The 23,971-nt window shown below is 46.0% G+C and overlaps 1 protein-coding gene across 1 annotated transcript; it reads right to left on the reverse strand.

Moving 5' to 3' along the window:
* Positions 1–6,778: 6,778 nt before the first annotated feature.
* On the reverse strand, positions 6,779–22,683 carry RNF114 (ring finger protein 114). The gene is made up of 6 exons (XM_077778336.1): positions 22,395–22,683; positions 16,328–16,478; positions 13,638–13,744; positions 13,164–13,278; positions 9,870–9,977; positions 6,779–8,605 (listed from the first exon to the last, which is right to left on the reverse strand). Exons 1-6 carry the CDS (start codon positions 22,637–22,639, stop codon positions 8,540–8,542), a joined length of 792 nt encoding a protein of 263 aa, XP_077634462.1. The 5' UTR covers positions 22,640–22,683; the 3' UTR covers positions 6,779–8,539.
* Between the last annotated feature and the right edge of the window lie 1,288 nt (positions 22,684–23,971).

Raw genomic sequence — 23,971 nt, forward strand, 5'->3', positions numbered from 1 at the left:
CAGGACCACACAGCACTGAACTCAGCTGCCACACCTCTGTAGGCTCCTTTAATCTGACCTTGACAGGAAGGGTGCTGGCTGTTTTGTAGAATGTCCCTCAATTTGGATGGCTTGCCTGACAACTCCTTATGGTTACATTCAGGTTAAGTGTTTCTGCCAGGAACCTCAGAAGTGGTGCCGTGTCCTCAGTGCATCCCATCAACTCACCCCATTATCAGGGATACTACCTTATTTAAAAAAAAAAAAAAAGTTTATTTTTGAGAGAGTGTTGAGTGGGGGAGGGGCAGAGAGAGAGGGAAAGAGAGGATCTGAAGCAGGCTCTGCAGGGACAGCAGCAAGCCGGATGCAGGGCTCGATCTCACAAACTGTGAGATCATGACCTGAGCCGCCCAGGTGCCCCGAGGATGCTACCTGTTATCACTTGGTGAAGAAGGTGTCTGCTAGGTTTTTCCATTACAAAGTTGCTAATTTTCCCTTTGCAAATGGCACCAAATTAAGTCCAGATGATTTTTAGAATCAGAAAAGGTATCACTGAAGTCTAATAACCTGCAAGGACTGAGCTTGTCCACCTGATTCTAACCATCACCTGAGTCGCTGCCCCACCCAAGCTACAAGAGGTTTGTTTTAAAACCAGCCCGCATTACATTCAATAATAGGATTTCCTAAACTAGCCTAAGGATGCGTTTTACCTGAGGTGGGCCCCACCCACACCTACCAATCAGAATCTCCAAGGGCAGGGCCTGAGAACCTGTTTTATAGTAAGTGACTCCCAAGTAATTCATGTCTTCAGGCCAAGTCTGGGAAACACCTCACTTAATAATAGCTGCTTAGTCACCATGCATTTACAGCTGCTGGCTGCTTATGTGGGGCCGGGCACTGAGTGGTCTCAGGGATGGCAGGGGGCTAACAGTAGTGACATTGGTAACTCATTTGTTAAGCACTTATTTTGCTCCAGGCCCTGTCCTAATACTTCATGTGGGTTATTTAACTAGATTCCCATAACCCTATAATGAAGACACTTATTAACCCCATTTAATTGATAAAGAAACCAAGGTAGAGATTAGAATAATCTGTCCACTGGTCACAGAGCTAGCCGTGTGGGTGCCGGGAAGAGGAGGCTGTGCAGTGTGCCCGAGACCCTGCATCTAAGCACCCTTCTGTGCTGTAACACCAAGTGTTGGGTCCCTGCTTGGGCCAATTATTCATTCTCTGGGGCCTCCACTCCCTCATCTGGGTAATGGGAATGCTATTAGCGTCTCTCCTGAAGGGCTGGTTAAGAGGATTCAAGGAGATTAACTTTTCCGGAGTAACCTGAATGCCTGGTTTTGATCATCTTTCAGGAATTAGAGGATTAAATCAGAATTATTTGCGGGTGGGAAGGCGCTATTGTCAGGAACCAAAGGATGAGAAGGATTATTGACACTGTTATTCCTGTACTCTTAGTGCGCCGGCAGCACCCATATGGGGCGCTCAGCAGGCACGAAGGAAGGAAGGTTGGGGGTAATGAGATGAATACAGGCAGGAAAGCATCCAGGGCCCAGGTCGTCATCGAGGGCCTGGGCAGAGCCAGTTTCCACCAGGTAGCGGCCATCTTCTCTTGCCTGCTGGTCTGAGCCTCACCCGCCTCTGCCCAGCAAGGCCCACTGGCTCCTGCGCTTCCCCGTTTGGAAAGCCAACCTCTCCACAGACAGTGGGGGCCGGGCCCAGACTCCAGGAGACACTGCCCCCTTCAGGCTCTCCTTACCACCGCACAGGCCCCGAAATCGGTGCCCCTGAAAGGAAGTACCATTGTAAAAGAGCCCCTCTTAATTCCACTTCAATGCTAGGAATATTTGTTGAAAGTATTTGGGGCCAAGTATGAACGAGAGTAGGGCACAAGATAGGCATAGTCCTTGAGCTCAAGAGCTTAACTTCTTAGTATGGGAGACAGCCGTTAAAACAAGGAATTGCACAAATAATTATTTACTTATTTTTTTTTAATGTTTGTATTTGAGAGAGACAGAGACAGAACGCAAGCCAGGGAGGGGCAGAGATGGAGACAGAATCTTAAGTGGACTCCAGGCTCTGAGATGTCAGCACAGAGCCGGATGCGGGACTCGAATTCACAAACTGTGAGGTCATGACCTGACCTGAAGTCGGATGCTTAACCTACTAAGCCACCCAGGCACCCCACACAAATAATAATTTAATGAGGTGTGAGTTGACTAGCACATAGCAGATGCTCAGAACATTTACTCTGCTAATACACACTGAGTAAGGTTTAGAGACTTGACCAGTATAAAACACACAACACTCAATTAAATGTGAATTCCTAATGAACAACAAATTTTTTAGCATGAATATTCCTGGCATTCACTTCTGACTTGAGCAAATTATACTTCTGTGAAATATTTGATACATATTTACACTAAAGTTACTTGTTTGCTTGAAATTAACATGTAAGTGGGAGTCCTATATTTTACCTGAATATTGAGCAACGGGGTCCCAGAGGTAAGTAAGAATCCTGACCTCAGGGAACTTCTAGTATAGCCCGGGTATTTATACAAAAGTTTAAGAAATACCTCTGGGGGCGCCTCGGTGGCTCAGTCGGTTAAGCGTCTAACACTTGGTTTCTGCTAAGGTCATCATCTCACGGTTCGCGAGTTCAAGCTCCGTGTCAGGCTCTGCACGGACAACAAGGAGCCTGCTTGGGATTCTTTCTCTCTCACTCCCTGCCCCTCCCCTCCCCTGCTCACTCTTTCTCTCTCAAATACTTTTTAAAATAAATACTCTGATTAAAATCTGAAGTTTCTACAGGAACCTCAGGCATGAAATGCTGATTTAGGAATCCAAACTGCAACTGGGAGGCAAAAGCAGTGGGGGAAGTGGGGGAAGGGAGCCAGCGGGACCGAGATTTCCGAGGGATGGGGGACCCGGCACACTCATGGCACAGAAAGAAGGCCCATATGGTCGCAGCACAGGGAGTAGGAGTGTCAGGAGTTGAGGCTGGAGAGGCAGGCAGAGGACGGGGCACAGGGGGCCTGGAGGGCCTCAGTGAGGTGTTGGGACTTTCTCAGGGGGTAACTGGAGCCATTGAAGGGTTTTCAAGGATCCGATCCTTCTGGCTGCTTGGTGGAAGATGCAATGAACGGAGGGGGCAGAAGGGAAGCTGCGACAATAATCCAGGTGACATCATGGCAGGTTTTGAGATGCTGGTGGCAGTGGGATAGTGAGAAAACACAAGCGTGTGACCTGGGAGCCACTACGCGATGTCGAGGTGGACAAAGGAGTTAAAGATGATCAGGCTAACCCTCGGGCGAGCCGGAGGGGCGTGCAGCACCTTCCCTAAGGGAGAGGTTGAGGGGAGAAGGACCTAGCATGCGGTAGTAAGAGGGCAGAGGAAGAGCTCTGTTTGGGCCACGCAGAGCCAGAGGCCTTGCAGTCGTGCGGTGGACAGCTCGAAGCAGCGGGCCGTGTGGGCCTGGAGCTCCAGAGAGCTGCCTTGTCTAGACCTACGGATCCGGGCCCATCAGCACACGGACGGTGACGAATGGCAAGGGGAGAGCAGTTGGGGGGGCAGGGGGGAGTCTGCCTGGGTAGGACGTGGGGGGAGTCTAGGGCAGGGCCTGAAGAATTCCAGCAGCTAAGGGAAGGGAACCAGGAGGTGGCAGCTGCCGAGGAAACAGAAAAGGAACATGGAAAAGAAACAGGAAAAGAAACCAGGACGGTGGTGCAGCAGAAAAGCCAGCAAGAGCCACGGTTTCTGAGAGGAGGGAGGGGTCAAGAGCACTAACTAGGTTGAACATGGAGTGGAGGACTAAGGAGGACTAAGGATCTGCTGGAGTCAGTGATGTACCTCGTCCCGTCTGGTCTCTGGTGAGGGGCAGGGTTCAAAGCACAGGCTGGACTAGCTGAGGAGTAAAATTGGGAACGAAGAGAAACTGAAGCAGTGGGGGAGGAGAACCAGCTCAAGATGTCAGGTATGAACTTGGAGGAGAGTTAGGGGCCAGTAGCTAGATGGTGGGAGAAACCCAATCATGTTCAAATGCTGTCTGGGGGAAGAGCCAGTAGCAGGAGACGCGCAAGTCACAGGAGAGGGAGGGAGAAGGCCCAGGTGGAGAAAGGAGAAAAGGTCTAGAGGATACTGTGAGCCCGTGGACTTCTGGCTTCTTTATGAAGTAGGAATATTTACTATTTATTAAACGACTGCCATTTATTAACCCCTTACCATGAACGCTTACAGTTCATAATTATATATTTGATTATATGGGAATCCCCAGTGCCTGGTACAGTGCTGGCATATAGTAGGTGGTCAGCAAATACCATATATATCTGACTATGAAGAAATCAGCCATTTTCCAATAAGGAAAATTTTAGAAGTTTGTTGGCCAGATTGAATGTGAAAACTTTCACCACTGCAGATGAAATACTCAAATGCTTACATATCTAAATCAAAAGTAGAAACATTTTGTCTCATCATACGTTTTAAGAAATTGGTTGATCCATACCCACCTTTGATACCAAAATAACAGATATCATTAGAGTAACTTTTAGTTACCTAACAGCATTCCAGGCATATCCTATTCTATCTCTTTGAGTTGCTTAAGGGCTGGCAGTTTCTGGATCTGTGCATGGTGCAAGGACTTGGAAGTCATATCCCAAGTCCAAAGTCCTCATTCCCAAAATATGCCAATCCCCCCCAAATGCTGCTCTTGGAGTTTTCCCTTCAATTCAAAAACCCCTCTGTCCACCAAATCATGTAGGCCCCAATCCTTGAAGTCATTCTGGACTCCTCACTTGCTTTCACACTTCCGTTTTTAAAAACTTCCCGTTTCTGGGGGCGCCTGGGTGGCTCAGTTGTTTGGGCATCCAACCTCAGCTCAGATCATGATCTTGTCAGTCAGACTTCGAGCCCACGTCGGGCCCTGTTCTGACAGCTCAGAGCCTGGAGTCTGTTTCGTATTCTGTTGTCTCCCCCTCTCTCTCTCTGCCCCTCCCCCATCTGCATTGTCTCAAAAATAAACAAACAACAAAATTTTAAAACCTTCTGTTTTCTGACCGAATCAGATGACTTTAGTACTGCTTCCCCAGCCACCAGTCTCTCTCACCTGGATTCCTGCAGCAGCCACCTCCCTGGTCTCTGCGTCTACTTTCCCTGCTATGGTCCCTTCTCCGTATGCAGCCAGAAGGATCTTCTTTAAACCCAGATCAGGTCTTGTCCCTCAGAACTTCCAAGCTCCCGTCTCACTGAGAGAAAAGCCCCAGATCTGCCCCCCGCAGCTGCCCTGACTCACTCCCGTGACGGCCCCTCGCTGTCGTGCCCCAGTGTAACACACGGGCTCCCACCTCAGGGCCTCTGAACGTTCCCTCTAGGAATGCTCTTCCCTACCTGGTCAACAGGCTTGTCCCTTGTTTCACTCAGGTCTCAGTTCAAATGTCATTTTCTTGACCTGTTTAGGATGACAAGGGACTTCAAGGACTGCCACCGTGTGTAGTACATTAGAACTTGTGATTTCCTGATGTGTAACCGGAGTCCAGGACTTCACTGCTTTAGCCAAAGTTGGGGGTATGAAGGCAGGGTAAGAAGACTAGTGAGTCGCTGGGAAATTACTGGTACTGTCCGTAGCAAGAGGAGCGGATACAGAAGAGGGAGATGCACAGAGGGAGGAAGCTAGAGATGCTGAACTCAGTTTGGGCCATATTAAATGTGAGGTTCCCATGCGACGGGGAGGGGAGTGGACAGGCCCAGGAGAGAGGCCCAGGAGCCGAGCGCCCACAGCAGCAGTGTCCTGCCAGGGTCGTGTGTGCACTGCTCCTTGAACCCCAACATCTTTAAGATGCAGCTACTCCTGGAAGTGTGTGACTAGATAAAAGCAATACTTCTACATTTGTTTTAAAGGTATGTGATTAAAAATAAGTACACATTTGAATAGTTCATGTGCAGTGATAAATGCCTGTACAGTCAACTAGCCCAAAAAACTTTTAAAGTTTCTTTACTGAAAAAAATGATTTCCTTACACGCAGGCATATATGTTATTTACTAAGCACCTTTTATGTGTCAGTTCTGTGCTAGGCACATATTAACTGTATAATTATAAACTAATAAGCAAGGGATTAATAATTGGTAGCTAGTTAATAAATAGCAAATATCTCCTACTTTATAAAGAAACCAGAAGCCAGAAAATACTCCTATTTTATTGTAGGGAAACAGATTTAAGAAGGGAAAATATCTGCCAGACGTCCCACAGCCAGTGGCAGTGTGCAGAACTTAAACACGCCATGACCTCAGATCTTAATGCACGCAACCCTTTACTACAGCATCTTGGGGCTGCTGCTAAGTCGTTAGAAGAGAGCTGAAGCCACGTGTCTAAATAAAGCCTTATTTCATGGGCCCGGTCACTTCCTGCCTCACCAGAGCTTCCAGCTGCGAGAAGTAGGGGTTGTGTGCATTTCCCAGAGAGGACAAGCTCGTTGAGGCCCCACCATTAAAGTGTCAGAAAAGAGATCAGAGCCAGATGGGACTTGTGACAAACAAGAATGTTCCCTTAGAAAGAGTAACAATCTTCTGGTGTTGCCTCAGGCCTAAACCTCAGCAAAAGGTGGTTAATGAGGGGCGCCTGGGTGGCTCAGTCCCAAGTGTCCAACTCTCGGTTTTGGCTCAGGTCATGACCTCACGGTTTATGGAGTCAAGCACAGAGCCTGCTTAGGATTCTCTCTCTCCCCCTCTCTCTCAAAATAAACAAACATTTGAAATTTTAAAAAAAGGTCGTTAATGAAAACAGGCATTACAGCTTGCCAATCGGATAAATTAAGAAATTTATTTATGTTTCACCTTTTAAAAGCCAGAACATAACAAATTTCACTTTCTGGAAAGTCATCTTATTAGAAATACATGAAGTGCACTTAATACAAGGAAATCAGTTTCTTCGTACCACTAGTGAGATGGATACTCTCATCAGTTCCCTCAAAAGAAGGCTTTGTCAAATTTCCCTCCAAACTTAGACCTCTCAATTCAGGGAGGTCTAAGTGAACTTCCAGAAACTACAGTGAAGACATGGACCTTAACATTTGGGCCCTCTGAAGCAACATCACATTAGAAAAAACCATTTTGCCCAGCAAAGGGCCCCGTCTCTGCTGGGCACCAGGTACCCGCAGCCCCCACGGCAGCAGGGAGAGGCCCACAAGAGCAGTGCACACAGGCCCAAAGCTCTCTGTCACTTGCAACCTCAGCCACTGAGCAGAAAAACTTTCCATGTTCAGCATAGAGAGGTTTGACATGAAAAAATGAACCTAAATCCACATGTCTTTTGGTTCCGCTCCTACAGATTAGACTGACACAGCTCTCAGCCCTGTGTTTATTAATGTTGCAAAACCTGGTGAGCTTCAAGTTTCTTGAGATAGTTTCCAGCAGACAGTTTCCATTAACAAGTGCTCAGAGGAGTCGGGTTTGCCTCTTTAACAGTGTGTCTTGTCAAAGAGAGGCTGTGGTGCCAGGTTTCCCATAACCTCTGCTCAACAAGGCAGGTTTTCACACACTGATTTACACATGGAAGCCTGTTTCATAAGGAACCCATTTGTGATAGAAAAGCAATACCCAGTTTAATCTAAGTTATTACCAAATAAAAGATAAAATAACTATAATATCTACAGGAGCCCCCAAACCTCTTCCTTCTTATTCGAGGACTCCTTTTCGTGCCTCAAGGACAAGAATGTAAGCAGGCCCCCAAACAGAGAGGTAAACATAACCCAGTCATCTGAAAATACCGTATTAGTTTGAAAATCAGAACCAAAAAGCTACGGCCCTTGCACTGCTCTTAGCTGACCCTCCTCCCCACTTATGGATAAATGGAGTTTAACTTTCCTAACCTAGAAACACTTATTGTCACTAAAAATATACGGTTATACCTTACCCTAAAAAGGCACCATGCAGGCATTTAAGACTGAACCAGTTAATATTAAGGGTGTGCAGACGTGGTAGGAAAATAGAACTAATCAAAACTTCCAGCATCAGATCATGCTCAACCCAGAACATTCACCCCAACAGGCCTTTTGAGGTGTTTCCCAGGAGGTAAAGTCCCGCTTCTGGTAGCTGCTAAGGACCAACAAACAAGAACCCCTGCAGCACAGGAGCGCCGTTGCCGACTGGACACGCTTTTGCCAGAGCGCACACAGAGCAGGGACAAGGAGAGGAGACGCTGGTCTCATGTGTGCTATTCGTGACCCAGAACAGGCCCTGGCCGGCTCAGAGGGCCTGAGAGATGAACGCTAGAGGGGAGGAACGAGAGTGAAACAAGGGGTGGGGGAGCTGGGTTCTCTGCCAGAAGAGGAAGCAGAAACTCCAGGGAGCAGCTGAGGAGCAATCAAAGACCAGACACGTGACAGAGTTAAGAGTAGGGAGACCCCAAAGGAGAGGACGGCTCTGACCTGGGGACCTTTCTCCCTGTCAGAAGTGACGACAGTTCACTTCCAGGTCTGTTGTACATTTAAGGTGAAGGAGTCACACGTTTCACGCCGAACACACGACGAAAGCTCTGGTGCACGAGCTGGACGCAGAGACTGCTCACTGGTCGATGATGGAGCGCTGCAGCACCTGGTTCATCATGTCCTCTTCATCAACATCATAATCCTGAGGGCAAAACACAGACGCTTGGTCCCAGCACCCGTTACAGCCACAAAGGCTCTCGTTCAAAAGGAGAAGCGGGACGGCCCAGTGGCGGGCTGCGGAGGCCACTGCCCCGGGACGGATCCCCGCTCGTTTTCGGCGCCAGCCACGAAACTCTGGGCAAACTGTTGGACCTGTCTGTGCCTCTGCCGCCTCATCCTGAAGATGGCAATACTGACGGCTCCCTCAGACAGGGCCCAGGAGGACCACAGAGCACCTTGTAGTGCGCGGGGCCTGGCACAGACCAAGTGCTCAAATGGGAGGACACTGGAGTGAAACCTGCCTTTTCAATTCAATGAGGCCAAATTATCTACTTGATTAGGACTTGGGAATTTCACTGGTCTTCAGAGCACTAACAAAAAGGACAGTTATTTTGAAGTCTGAATCTCAGACACTCTCTTAGACTGAGAATATAGTTTCTTATGACAACTTAAGAAAGAGTCATGCCTTCCTCCTTGGGTCCTGAAACATAGCTAGTAAGACTGAATACTATTCTGAAGTGATCACAACACACACATATACGTAAGCAAACAAACAAAATGGTTTACCAAAAGGTTGGCCAAATTTATCTATTACTATAATGCTAACACAACAGCAGGCCCCTTCAAACCACTCAGCTCTAGGGAAAGGATACAAACTGGATAACTACTTTGGCAAGTGGATGTGGTTTGTTTGACCTAAAAGGCTTTAAAAAACATGTGACACTTCATATGAAACTGCCTTTCCAGCTTCTTGGGGTTGCGACAAGTGGAGAAAACTGGCAGCACTGGGCCTGTACCTCTGCACACTAACAATCAGCAGCCGCGGTGGCAGCATGGCCATGTGTCAGACACCACCCGGCTTGCAAACCCTCAGGAAGACCATTTCCAGCACCTGCTTGGGTCCCCCTGGGCAGCTGAGCTTCAGGATCCCAAGCCAGGTTCTGGGACAGGCAGAAACTACACGTACCAAAAGAAAGTGGGAAAAACTTCTGGGAAAAACCCCAGGAGCAATCTTACATGATGTCTCACTGCGGATGACCGGCCAGTTCACCTTCTTGAATACCACACAACAAAGGCTCGGGCCTCTCAGCGGGCTCACGAATGTAAGCCACAAAGCTGCTGTTCCAGGGAGCCCATCACATCAGTGCCACACTCAACAATGGGGCCCATAGCTTTCCAGGTAAGAGAAGGGGTGTTGCTGTGCTGTCATCTCAGGGGGGAGATCAGACCCTGGGCTCCAGACTCACCACAAAAGTGTCATAAGAAAACTGGTGCCGGCGCTGGATGTGCTCTATGAAGTTGGCGCTGCGGTAGTTGGGGTCTCCCCAGGGCATCGAGGCACATATCGGACAAACCTTTTGACAAAGAAGAACAGTCTTAAGCACCTGACATTTGAGCTAACATTAGTCCTCTGTGGCCTGCAGCTGGCCTCCTTTCTTCCAGGGCAGCGTTCCTGACACATCAGTTTAGGGTCTGGCCGCTCCTTCATATGTACATTCGTATCCCAGAAAACAGGGTCAGTCTCCTACTCAGGTCCAATGAGTGAGAGTGCCTAACGGCTTTGGCCATGATACCACCCTTTCCTGATCCCCTACTGTGGTCAGGACAATGCGTCAGCCCAGTAGGGGCCTCGACGATGGCCTTCTGACCCAGCACACAAAATGATCCAAAAGTACAAAGAAAAACAAGGAAATGACAGATGAAAAATAAGCTGACGAAGTAAAACACAACTATCTATGCTATTTTTACAAAGCAAATGCGGAGATGAGAGGGGTGAGGCTGAAAAGCCCTCACATAAGAAGTCGATTTGGGACCTATGGGGACTGCATCAAAATAAAAAGCTTCTGCACAGTGAAGGAAACAATAGCAAAACTAAAAGGCAACTGACAGAATGGGAGAAGACATTTGCAAATAACAGATCAGATAAAAGGTTAGTATCCAAAATCTATAAAGACCTTATCAAACTCAACACCCAAAAAACAAATAATCCAGTGAAGAAATGAGCAAAAGACATGAATAGACACTTCTCCAAAGAAGATATCCAGATGGCCAACAGACAAATGAAAAAAATGTTCAACATCACTCATCAGGGAACACAAATTAAAACCACAATGAGTTCACGTTAACGGCTAACATTAACAACTCAGGCACCAACAGACGTTGGCAAGGGTATGGAGAAAGAGGAACTCTTTTGCACTGCTGCTGGGAATGCAAACTGGTGCAGCCACTCTGGAAAACAGTATGGAGGCTCCTCAAAAAATTAAAAATAGAACTACCCTACAATGCAGCAATCACACTCCAGATATTTATCCAAGGGATACAGGAGTGCTGTTTCAAAGGGGTACAATGCACCCCAACGTTTATAGCAGCACTATCAGCAATAGCCGAAGTATGGAAAGAGCCCAAATGTCCATCGATGGATGAACAGATAAAGAAGATGTGGTGTTTATAAACAATGGAGTAGTACTCAGCAATCAAAAAGAATGAAATCCTCCCACTTGCAACTATGTGGATGGAACTGGAGAGTATGTGAAATTAGTCAGAGAAAGACAAATATAAGACTTCACTCATATGATGACTTTAAGATACAAAACAGATGAACATAAGGGAAGGGAAGCAAAAATAATATAAAAACAGGGAAAGGGACAAAACGTAAGAGACTCTTTAATATGGAGAACAAACACAGGGTTGCTGCAAGCATTGGGGGGTGGGAATGGGCTAAATGGGTGAGGGGCATTACGGAATCTACTCCTGAAATCACTTTTACACTATATGCTAACTAACTTGGATAGAAATTAAACAATAAATTAATAAAAATATTAAAGAGGTCAATTTGCGCTTTGAAGACTGGGAGGTACCTGGAAAGACAAAAGATGGAAGCGTGCTCCACAAGACAGGCAGTGGCACAGAGGGAAGGTCAGGAGGCAGCACTATAGGCATTATGGACGATCAGTCAGGCTAGAATGGAAAATTCAGAGACGGACAGAGAGGAGCTGGGACAGGGAGAAGCAGAAGCCTCAGAGGTTGGCTTAGAGATGGAACCCCATCATTTATAAGGAAGGTATAGTGACAAAAGAGGACTCTGAAACGGTGGAAGATTCCTTGGTGGAAGGAGCTGGTGGGCATGCAGCTGTGGCTGTGGGGTTGGACTGCGGGTCGGGTGAGGTCAGGTCAGGAGACTGAGGAGGAGGGGGCTTCCAAAGGGATTGGCTGACACATCAACAGTTAAGGAGTTCTATAGAGGGAGAAGGGATAGAACTGAGGGCCAATGGCTGAAGGAAGAGAGGCTTCAATATAGACAAAATAACCAGAGGAATGTCAGGAAGTCAAAGGAGGGGAAAAAATCAGGTTGTAGTACCAGAAACCTCAATGTTGGGCACAGAACTTACTTGAAGGGAAAAAAGAGGAAAAGGTAATACTGCTGAAATGGACCATATCCAAACATTTAAAAAAAAACAAAAACAAAAAAACTATGTGTCAGTCTGTGATACTTAAATGTCAAAGGACTGATAAGCACTTTCCTAATAATTTTTAAAATTTTAAAAATCTTTTTTAATGTTCATTTATTTTTGAGAGACAGATCATAAGCAGGAGAGGGGCAGAGAGCCCTGACACAGGGCTCAAACCCATGAACCATGAGGTCATGATCTGAGCTGAAGTCAGACGGTTAACTGACTGAGCCACCCAGGCACCCCATAATTTCATATACATTCCCTTTCCCCACAACTATGAAGATAAAGATACTACTCTCAAAAGGAAAACAGTAGCTTTACAGAGAAGAAACCTGGTGGACACCAAGGGATCCAAGTTAACATTACCAACAACAGGGCCAGCAGAGATCTTGTGACCCGACACAGCATCTGGAGGACACATCGCTTATGGAACTTCCCTGCTTCTAATGATGAAGAAACAGACAAACCCAAATCCAAGGACCTCTTACAAAACAACTGGCCTGTACTCTTTAAAAACGTCAAGGTCATGAAAGGCAAAGAAAGGCCTAGGACTAGAGACATGACAATTAAATGTAACACACAGATCAAGGATTTGAGGGCAGGAGGATATTGCTATGAAGGACATAACAACGGTTAAAATTCAAGGGCAGTCCACTTTTTTTTTTTTTTAAAGTAATCTCTATGTCCAACAAAGGGCTCGAACTCACAACCCTGAGATCCAGGAGTTGTATGCTCCACCAAATGAGCCAGCCAGGTGCCCCTATGATTAAAATTTAAACATGAATTTTATATTAGATTATCAGATTATGTCAACGATATGCTTCCAAACACAAAAAATGTGATTTTGTAAGAAAATGTTCTGTTCTTAGGAGGTATATGGTGAAGTGTGCAGGAGCAAAAAGGATATCTGTAACTTAATTATTGAAAGGCTGGCAAAATGTATGTACGTGTAGAGCATCAATAAGCATATATGATAATACAGTAAAATATTACTAATCTGTGACTCTAGGTGAAGGGTACACAGGAGTTCACTGTACTAATCCTGTTCTTTTTTCTGTTTGACTTTTTCCCATCAAAAGCTCCTCTTACCACAGATTTGGTGTCCGTGCTATGGGACAGCTTGCAGTGTTCCACCAGCCCTTCCTGATCAAAGTTCTTCTCGGGACAGTACGGGCAAGGGAAGGTGTAACGGTTTGGGATGTTCCTGGAAGACAGGGGTGGAACAGAAGAAACATCTCTGTGAGTACCTTTCCACACTTCAACCACGGCACCCTCCAAAAAGGAGCAAAGTTCATTGTGTTATGACAGGGATTCTGGCCATCACTTCAAAAGCACAGCAAGTGTTCTGAAAAGATCTTAATAGCAGAGCTAATCTTTGAAGTGGGCATCAGAGTCCTCCACACCCCACCCCCAAAACGAAAACTGACAACATCTGCAGCCAGAATAGTAATTGTTCGTCCACTTTCCCAGACTCCTACAACTAAGCCCTTGAACATGCAGTGTGTCCACCATCTTCATGGCAGAAGAGGACCTCCAGCAGAGGGAGCGTTTTGAGTCGTTTACCTTGGTTGAAGGGAGGCATCCTTGGTGGTGGCCTTCACACCTTCCATGATGTAATTCTGGTATTTGGAACAGGTAGCCACGTGGGCCCGGATCTTGGATAGGAAGAACTTGGACAGGAAGAATGAGAGCCCACAAGTTAGTCAGGCCTTGTACCAGGTCCCACATAGTCCCAAAGCAAGGGCAAGATGAAAAGCAGACTTGAACCACCCTGGCAAACAATCTCACCAGACTCCTGGCTATGCTGACAGGGCTAAAACCACGTTTGGTGCAGGGTCTCTCTTGATACAAAAGCTGAGCTCTTACTTGACCCAGGATGTCTGCTTCCACTTGAAAAAAACTGTCCGAGAGGTTCTTGATTTCAAGATATGCTCTCTCTCCTCAGACATACTCCAAACCCAGTGAAGGTTTAAAAGTTTTACACATAGCATTTCAACTAGCCTCTTCACAGCAAGCCAAGAACCACGTTCCATTACGTGCAGCAGCAAAAAGTAAATCGTTTCAGTACAAGAGATAAAGACCAGTAATTGTAGTTAAGGTACAGAGTGCCAGACTGTGGTGGTAAATGATCTTAAAAAAAAAAAACACAACAGAAATCTGAATTCTATTTCTCCTACAGAATCTAGTCTTCACAAGTTGAAAAGAGAAAACCTAGAGAGTGCTTCATCACAGGTGCTCTAAAAAGAAAGAAAAAGTATAAGGAATGAAGAAAAAGGGGAGGTAAAGGGAAGATAAACATTTTTTGAGGCATAATACACCTAGAATACAATACAATCATTAATCTTTAAAAAGGAAATTATCAAAAGTATACAGAAAAACAAAACCAAAATATCCATCATGCGTACATAAAGATAAAGTAATGGGTAATTTCATTTCAATATCCTGAGTTTCAAAATTAAAGGAAACCACAAGAAAAAAAAAGTTTCAATATTTGAGCTCTGGCTTACCACATGCTTCTTGCTGTCTTACCTCCAGCTAAAGAACTCGACTTTAAGCTGCTAACCAAAGAACTCCCAATTAAAAGGGATGGTAAATACCCCTATTCAGAACAGTACCCACTATGTACCCCTAGTGCTAAATCAGTCTGAAAGGAAGGAGATGGTAACATATATCCATTCTATGGCCATCCACACTAATGTGTTAAAGTAATGAAACTGACAACATTAGACTAGTTAAGTCATTAAGTGAAATTTTTTTTCAAAAATGAGAAAAAGCTCCAGAATTATACTATGATATTTTTTAAAATTCTGACAGCTATATTTGGTAAAAACCTTACATCTGTGTCTGTCAGAGAGCAGAAAATGTTCTACAGCCTTCTAAACGGAATCACTCTTAAAGAGGTCATCTCTGTGGGCACCTGCGGGGCTCAGTCGGTTAAGCATCTGACTCTTGATTTTGGTTCAGGTCATAATCTCACAGTTTGTGGGATCAAGCCCTGTGCTGGGCTCTGTGCTGACAGCATGGAGCCTGCTTGGGATTCTCTCTCTCTACCCCCATTCACTCACACCCTCTCTCTCAAAATAAATACATTTAAAACATGTAATCTCTAGAGTAGGGAACAAGCCTACATTATTTTATATTTTTGTACGGTCTGAAATTAAGAAAATCATAATGATTTTAAAACCTGTAAGGCTGCGTGTATCTCTTGGAAAATAAGACGATATTATTTCTCCTTTATAATAGACGTTAAATACACTTGATTATAACATGATTATACAACAGTGTGGATGCATTTCAAATGTTTGCTATTATAATCAAATAATTTCATATTGACCTTTATGACATTCCTAGCAAGTGCTAAAAAGTTCAAATATTAAATTTTTTTTTTTATTTTTTCTTATTTCTAGGAGAGAGAGGGAGAGAGAGAGAGAGAGAGAGAGAGCCAGCGTGAGCAGGGGAGGGTCAGAGAGAGAGGGAGTCACAGACTGAAACAGGCTCCAGGCTCCGAGCTGGCAGTCAGCACAGAGCCCGACGCGGGGCTCGAACCCACGAACCGCGAGATCATGACCTGAGCGAAAGTCGGACGCTTAACCGACTAAGCCACCCAGGCGCCCCTCAAATATTAAATTTTATATCTCTACTGATATAGATGATAAAATTTTCCTTCAAACTCATTACAGCAGGTAACTTTTTTGAGATGACCTCATCTTATATTAAAAAAATTAAGAAACAAAGCCGCTTGGATGGCTCAGTTGGTTAAGCATCTAAATCCTGATTCTGGCTCAGGTCATGATCTCACGGTGCAGGCTCATGATCGAGCCCTGCATCAGGTTATGCGTGGACAGTGCAGAGCCTGCTTGGAGTTCTCTCTGACCCTTCCCAGCTCACACAGGTATGTAAGCTCTCCTTCTTTCAAAATAAATACATATTTAACAATAAATAAATAGCATTCTGTCATTCTAATTAAAGTTACTCATAATGCTTTGGAAAACTGCGTCTTTTATAGAAAAAAATGGGGTAACTGATTTTATAGTTTTCAAAGCTACATTATACTAAACCAACTCTTTAAAAAAATCAAAACCAAAAGTTACTAAAATGGAACAGCACAGCCATTGCCAGAGATAACTAGCATGCACACGTGCTGTTAGTCACCTAGTCATGCTCTAACTTCAGAAACACGTGGCAACAGCTCTGTGTTTTACCCCCCTCTCATCACAGAAGGACACTGACTCTTCCATTTTACTTCCACATACATTTTTACGGCAGCCATGGCAAGAAGTCTCTGTGCTCTCAATCTGCCGCTCGAGCTCCGCGGCTCGGACGCCAGGTGCCAGAGCGCTGCGACACACCCCACAGACAGGCTTCTTCGGCTTCAGACATTCCTGCAGGCATGCAGAGCAAAAGCTAGAACAAGACACACAGAGAACCTGCGTCATGCATCGTGGAGACAAGACAACAAAAATGGATAAACTTTTAAAAAGACATCAATGAATAATGGTTTAAAAACATATTGCTCCCTACTCCTGATTCAAACATGGAGTCATCCCAGGCCAGAAAAACGGGGTGGGGAACAGGTCCTGCAAGGAACAGCCAGGTCCACCAACAGGAACAAATGCAAAACACAACGCAAACTATCATGATACACGGTGAAAGGGGTTACGGCAGTCTTCAAACCTCAGCACCTGCCACTGAGGGATCTTGGTGGGGTTTTCCTGAACCTCGGTTTTTCCTCTGTGAAATGGAGATGGTAGTAGCTACCTCTGGGATTATTGGGATGGAATATGCATAGCAGACCCTTAGTACAGCGTCAAGCACATGTGAAATGCATCACAAACAGGAGGTGCCACCATTAGAGGTGAGTGTAAAGCACTATGAGAGGACAAAGAGAAGTCCAACTAGTTGTGACCCAAGGAGGTAAGGGTGGGTAAGACTTCAGAGGGAGCATTCATGAAACAGCCTTAGGAGAAAGAGCTCAACTGGCAGAAGAAGGGAAGAATACTCTAGGCCCTTAGACTTAAAAAATTAATGACGCACCTAAGGAAACAGTAGGAATCCAGATGTTTAACGAAAACAATCAACAAGGGCAAATCCGAGTTTTAGAAAAATAGCTGAGGTTATCATGGACAATCGAGTTCTTGATTTAAAAAAAAAAAAAATTTTTTTTAAGGTGAGGAAAGACTGGAGCCTTGAAGTAGAAACTGAACAGATGGCTAAGGCAAGGAATTCTGAGGGCCTGAGGCAACAGTGAGTTAACTCATGAAATGATTCAGAGGTGGAGTCAGCAGCACTCAGTAACTTACTGAATTTGTAGAAGTCAAGTCAAAAATGGCCAAGTTTCTATCCTGAAACCTAGGCAGGTCATAATGCTGAGATTAATGCTGAGATAAGGTACACAGAAAGAATGGACAGACAGTAAGGCATGAAAATAGCTCAGCTACACACCCAACCTGGGAGACTTAAGGCAGGATAACAAAATCTGCTAGGAAGAATTCAACATGTATCATCAAAGGTAACCTGTGCATCTGACAAATTTTTATGTCTCTAAGGACTTTCTTCCTCTTTGTCATTAAGCTAAGTATTAACACTGCCACACAAAATAGACCAGAGGCTGGGAGAAGGTGAGGGGGCCTAGTGATTCATCACTGAGAGTAAAGTGGAGAAGGAAACAAAATCCCAGTTCTCTTGATTTTTTTTAAATGTTTATTTTTGAGAGAGAGACAAAGCAAGCAGGGGAGGGGCAGAGAGTGAGGGAAATACAGAATCCGAAGCAGGCTGCCGAGCTGTCAGCACAGAGCCCAATGTGGGGCTCAAACTCACAGTGGGATCATGACCTCAGTTGAAGTCTGATGCTTAACCGACTGAGCCACCGAGGCACCGTGGGGAAAAACACAAATGTTAATTTCCAATACTGATTAAGTATATGAAGGAAATAAAACAAGGCAAAGAGATCAATCTAGATAGATCATACTAAGCTTCTTTAAAGAGGTAATATTTGAGGGGCACCGGGGTGGCTCAGTCAGTTGAGTGACTGACTCTTGATTTTGGCTCAGATCATGATCCACATGTTGTGGGATGAAGCCCTGAGTCGGGCTCTATGCCGAATGTAGGGCCTGCTTTGGATTCTCTCCCTTTCTCTCTCTCTCTGCCCCACTACCCCACACTTACTCTCACACACACCCTCTCTCTTAGGGAAAAAAAAAGGGTGGGGGTTAATATTGGGCTGAGACCTAAAACTATGATAGCCACACAGACCTGGACACAAAGAGGTACACACGGAGATGATATACCAAGTGCAAAGGGGTTTCCAAAAAGCAGAAAGGAAGGCTTTGGGACCATGGTGGGGAGACCACTGAGAGGGTAAGTGATTAGGTTGGAGAGATAGACAGGGCCTTGTGGCCATCACTGTACCTCTTCTGAAAGGCAGATCACAAAAATAACCCAAGAGAACTGAGGGTCCCAGAGAAACCAAGCCTAGATGGTAGACAAAAGCTGCTTTAAACCTTCCTTCAAGCACACACCAAGATACAGCCATTAACCAAATATGCACAAGCAANAAGCCTTTTTAAAATTGTTTTTAAATGTAATTTACTGTCAAATTTGCTAACTTTGTTAAATTTGTTTCATTTATTTTTTATTTATTTTTATATTTTTTTTAATTTTTTATTAAATTTGCTAATTTTCAAAAATTGCCTAACATACAGTGTGTGAAGTGTGCTCTTGGTTTTGGGGGTAGATTCCCATGGTTCATCACTTACATACAACACTTAGTGCTCATTCTAACACACGCCCTCCTCCATGCCCATCACCCATTTTCCCCTCTCCCCACCCACTCCACCCACCCTCAGTTTGTTCTCTGTATTTAAGAGACTCTTATGGTTTGCTTCCTTCCCTTTCTGTAATTTTTCCCCCTTCCCTTCCCCATGGCCTTATGTTAAGTTTCTCAAGTTCCATATATGAGTGAAAGCATATGGTATCTGTCTTTCCCTGACTGATTTTTAAAAATATTTATTTATTCTTGAGGGAGAGAGAGAGACAGAGTGCGAGTGGGGGAGGGGCAAAGAGAGAGGGAGACACAGAATCCAAAACAGGCTCCAGGCTCCGAGCTGTAAGTACAGAGCCCAACGCAGGGCTCAAACTCATGAGCCATGAGATCATGACCTGAACTGAATTGGGCCACTTAACCAACTGGGCCACTTAACCAACTGGGCCACCCATGTGCCCCTATGACTGACTTATTTCACTTAGCATAATACCTTCCAGTTCCATCCACGTTCCTGCAAATGGCATGATTTCATTCTTTCTCATTGCCAAGTAGTATTCCATTGTTATATAAACCACATCTTCTTTATCAATTCATCAGTTGATGGATGTTTAAGCTCTTTCCAATAATTTGGCTATTGTTGAAAGCGCTGCTATAAACATCAGGGTACATGTGCCCTTATGAGTCAGCACTCCTGTATCCTTTGGATACATTCCTAGTAGCACTATTGCTGGGTTGTAGGATTGTTCGATTTTTAATTTTTTTAGGAACCTCCACACTGTTTTCCCGAGCCTGCACCAGTTGCATTCCCACCAATAGTGCAAGAGGGTTCCTGTTTCTCCACATCCTCACCAGCATCTGTTGTTTCCTGAGTTATTAATTTTAGCCACTGACTGGTGTGAAGTGGTAACTCAGAATAGCTTTGATTTGTATTTCCCTGATGACGAGTGGCGCTGAGCATCTTTTCATGTGTCTGTTGGCCATCTGGGTGTCTTCTTTGGAAAAGTGTCTGTTCATGTCTTCTGCCCATTTCTTCACTGGATTATTTGTTCTTCGGGTGTTGAGTTCGGTAAGTTCTTTATAGATTTTGGTTACTAACCTTTTATCTGATATGTCATTTGCAAGTATCTTTTCTCATTCCATCAGTTGCCTTTTAGCTTTGTTTCCTATCCAAGCCTGCTTTTAAATGGTCCCTTTATCTTGGGCTGGCTTTCAGTTTCCCTTTCTTATTTATGGGCCTTGATCTAGTTCAGCCTTCTAGGTCCTCCACCCTTTCTGTTACAGTGATATGTAAAAAGTCCCTCCTCCAGCTATATTTCACTGAATTGCAAGGACACAGTCATTCAGGGCTTGAAATAAAGTTTTATATAAACTCAATGCCCCACCCAGCCAGAGCTGCAAAGATGCTGGTTTCTAAGCACAGATGTTAGCAAAAATCTGCCACTGTTTGCTGAGCAACAAGCCCTTGGCTGGAGCTAAGGGAGACGTGGCTGCCCTCACACAGGTCATCCATCTGTCTTCAATCAGCAGAACTGATGAACACTTGGAACTATAATGGTGAGTATAGAAAAGAGCCAAAGTTTGAAACCCTGTGCTGCCTCCTTGACCTCTGGCCAGGGTAAGGTTCATGTGGCTCAATAAAACCTCAAACTTTGCTGCTGTTCAGTTGGTAAATTGCGCTAGACCAAGCCTCTTTATAAACATTAACTGAAATCCAATGAGGTGTGCCTGGGTGGCTCAGTCGGTTAACTGAGAGTTAAGAGTTGGCGAGTCAATCTTGGCTCAGGTCATGATCTTGTGAGATCGAGCCCTGAGTTGGGTTCTTTACTGACAGCACTGAGCCTGCTGGGATTCTGTCTCCCCCTCTCTGTCCCTCCCCTGCTCTATCAAAGATAAATAAACTTAAAAAAAAAAAAAAGAGAAATCCAATGAATTAGTCAAAAATTATGTAAATATAGGAGGACTGATCCAAGGAAAAGAAGACTCAATGAGAATGCTATCGAGCCTCCACTGTAACTCACATAAGTTTGCTTCCACCACCAATTTCTCAGTTCACCTACCCATTACCTGACTGCTCCCCTACTCATACACACCAGTCTGATCCCTATAAAACCCTCCCACTGCACCATGAACTTTTATAATAGTCGAAACACTTGTCTTACTTATCAATTAACTGGGTTGGAAGCTCCAAGGGCAGTATATCACCTTGTTTCTTACTACGCCCCCAGAACCTGGCACACAGTGAGCATACAAATATTTTAGTTGAAGACTGAAAAATGGACACTCAGATGCTAGGCACTGGGGATACAGGGAGGGACAACACAGATATGGCCAATGCCCTCATGATCTCTAAGTTTCGCTCTGTGTAAGGACGAAGGACGCCCCGAGAGCGAAGCAGAGGAGCAGTTTAAGTAGAGATAGTGATAAGGGAGGGGACTTAGACTGGGACTTGAAGTCTGGAAAGGTTTTGCGGAAGTTGCGAGGTCGATGCAGATGGGGCAGGAAGAGTTCCAGGCGAACTCAACTGCAAGTGGGAACAGTCCAAAGCTAGAAAGAGCTTAGAGTACTTGAAGCAAAAAGCAGTCAGTGTGGCTGGGGAGCCCTTGCCAGGTGCCAATCATTCTCTGGGCTGGCAAGGAGACACCTGCAGGTCACCTGGGAAGAGTTATACAATGATGAGCCGCCGGTATGTGGGCCTCAGTCCCCTGGCCTGCAAAATGACTGCCAACCCTCCTCCTCTGCAGGGCTGCTGGAGAAGTTAACAATACCTGGGAAGCCCAGCGGGTGCCTATCGTGCCTGCTCTCCAGTAAAAGTGTCCTAAAAACAATGCCAAGGCGATGCCCATGCTAAGCACTGCTGGGAGACCTCTGAGGAAACGCCACCTCCCAGCAGCAAGAAGTGGCCACATTTTCTACAGTTCTTTCAACTCAGGTGTGTTTCTGTGTCTGACGGGGCAAGGCTGAGATTCAAATCCGGCCCACCTCAAGGCACCTACCCCAGCCCAGGGTCTGTAATTTTCAGACACAGTTCCTTCAGTCGTCCTAACCAGTGTGTTAGCTACATGCAGGCCGTGGGAGTTTAATTTCAAACAAAACGCAGCAAACCTCGTACACAAGCAGGAATGCCAACCATCGCTCTCCGCAACTCCCAACCCCTTTCGCAGTTCAAGGCCGACTGGTGAGCTCTATTTATCAAGACTTCCCTTTTGTTCTTTTAGTCTAGTTCAGCGTTTTTCCGGCTTCGGTCCACATTCGAATTACTTGGCAGAACTGGATACATGACGCCCTACGTCCGTTACTTTAGCAGCCATGCACGGACTAGTCAAAAGAAACTGCGGCTGAGGGCCGACTGTTTTTTTTTTTTTGTTTTTTTTCAAGTGAACTCTGACCACCTGGAGATCAAGAGTCGCACTCTAAAGACGGAGCCGGCCAGGCGCCCCGCCGAGGGCCGACGGGAGACTCTCCCTACTCCCCCCAGCAGGGTGCCGCTTCACAACCGGGCCTGAGGAGCCTGACAGGCCGCCTGGAACACAGTAGGCGCTCAACAGACGGCGGGGTACCTGGAAGTGAGCAGGTAAGAGAAGAGCGCCCCGGAACTTCCACAGGCCGCCAGGAAGCCTGGAGGGCCCCGCGAAGAGGCGCCTGTAGGCCGGTCCTTGACCTTCCGCTCCGGGACCCTCCCCGCCCGGGTCTCGCCCCTCCCTACCAGACTNACAGGACACGTGAAGCGGCCCAAGGGGTCGGCCTCGGCCGCGGGCCCAGCCAACTGCGAACCACCAACAGGACCCTGCTGTTGCGCCGCCATCTTGCTGCCGCGCCGAGCGGCGCAACGGCGGCCGAGCTCCTGCCCGAGGGGGCGGGGCGGAGGCAGTAGGCTGGCGCGNGGGGAGGGGCTAGCGGGTGGGCCACGCCTCCTGGCCCTCCGACTGACAGCCTGGAGGGAAGGCGAGTCGAGGGAAATCTGGAAAATGTGGATGTTTCATCCAGAGACCGGCAGAGTGGGAACAGTTGGAACAGGCTTTGTGTCTGCGGGTGTTTCCTCCATTTAAATCATTACTATTACTTAGTATTTTACCCCAAATCGAGTTGCCTTTTCTTTAAACTTAGGCAAAGTTTTATTTTTTAGGCGAGCAAATTTTATTTTTTTTTTATGTTTTATTTATTTCTGAGAGAGAGAGACAGTGTGAGCAGGGGAAGGTCAGAGAGAGAGGGAGACACAGAATCTGAAGCAGGCTCCAGGCTCTGAGCTAGCTGTCAGCACAGATCCCGACGTGGGGCTCGAACCCACGAACCGTGAGATCATAACCTGCGCTGATGCTTAACCGACTGAGCCACCCAGGTGCCCCAGGCAAACAAATTTTAAAGAGCGGTCACTCCTGAGCTACAAACAGAAAAATCTCACTTTTTTTTTTAAGTTTATGTATTTATTTTGAGGGGAGAAAGAATGCATGTGAGGGAGGGGCAGAGAGAGGGAGTGAGAAAGAATCCTAAGCAGGCTCCACACTCCCAGCACAGAGCCCAACACAGGGGTCGGGGTTGGTACTGAAGAACCATGAGATGACGGACCTGAGCCAAAATCAAGAGTCAGACACTCAACCCACTGAGCCACCCGGGTACCCCAAATTTCCCTTATTTCTAAGAGCACTGTAATAATACAGTGGAAAAAAGACAGTATTATTAATTCATACGTTCAGAAGGGAGGATAGCCGTTACTAGAGGCGTTGAACACGGGCTATGGCCACACTGAGCTGGCCCAGTGAAAGCAGAAAAGTGGGAGGCTCCTCAGGGAGTTACAGTATTTCAGGATTGTGTTCACACATCTCCTGGCCCTGGTGATGGGGCCCAACTCCCGCTCTGCATAGACCGGGAAGCTGAGGCTTGCTGAGGTAGCTTAGACCTCAATCTCCCAAGAAGGCGACAGACCTGGAGCCCAGATGTTTTGAATGCCAACTTTCTGCACTTTCTACCGCACCAAATTGGCTCTTGCGGACGGCCCATTTAACAAAAGATACATCTTGTTAAAAGGCAGTCTCTGCTAACAATTCTAACCAGGTTTTCTTAACCAGGATAATCACCCAACAATCAAAACTTCCACCTTGAAAGGCCACAGAGGCCTCGCAGTATGTAGTCTACACAG

This window comes from Crocuta crocuta, unplaced genomic scaffold (genome assembly GCF_008692635.1).
Source record: "Crocuta crocuta isolate KB4526 unplaced genomic scaffold, BGI_CrCroc_1.0 scaffold27, whole genome shotgun sequence".
Classification (NCBI taxonomy): domain Eukaryota; kingdom Metazoa; phylum Chordata; class Mammalia; order Carnivora; family Hyaenidae; genus Crocuta; species Crocuta crocuta.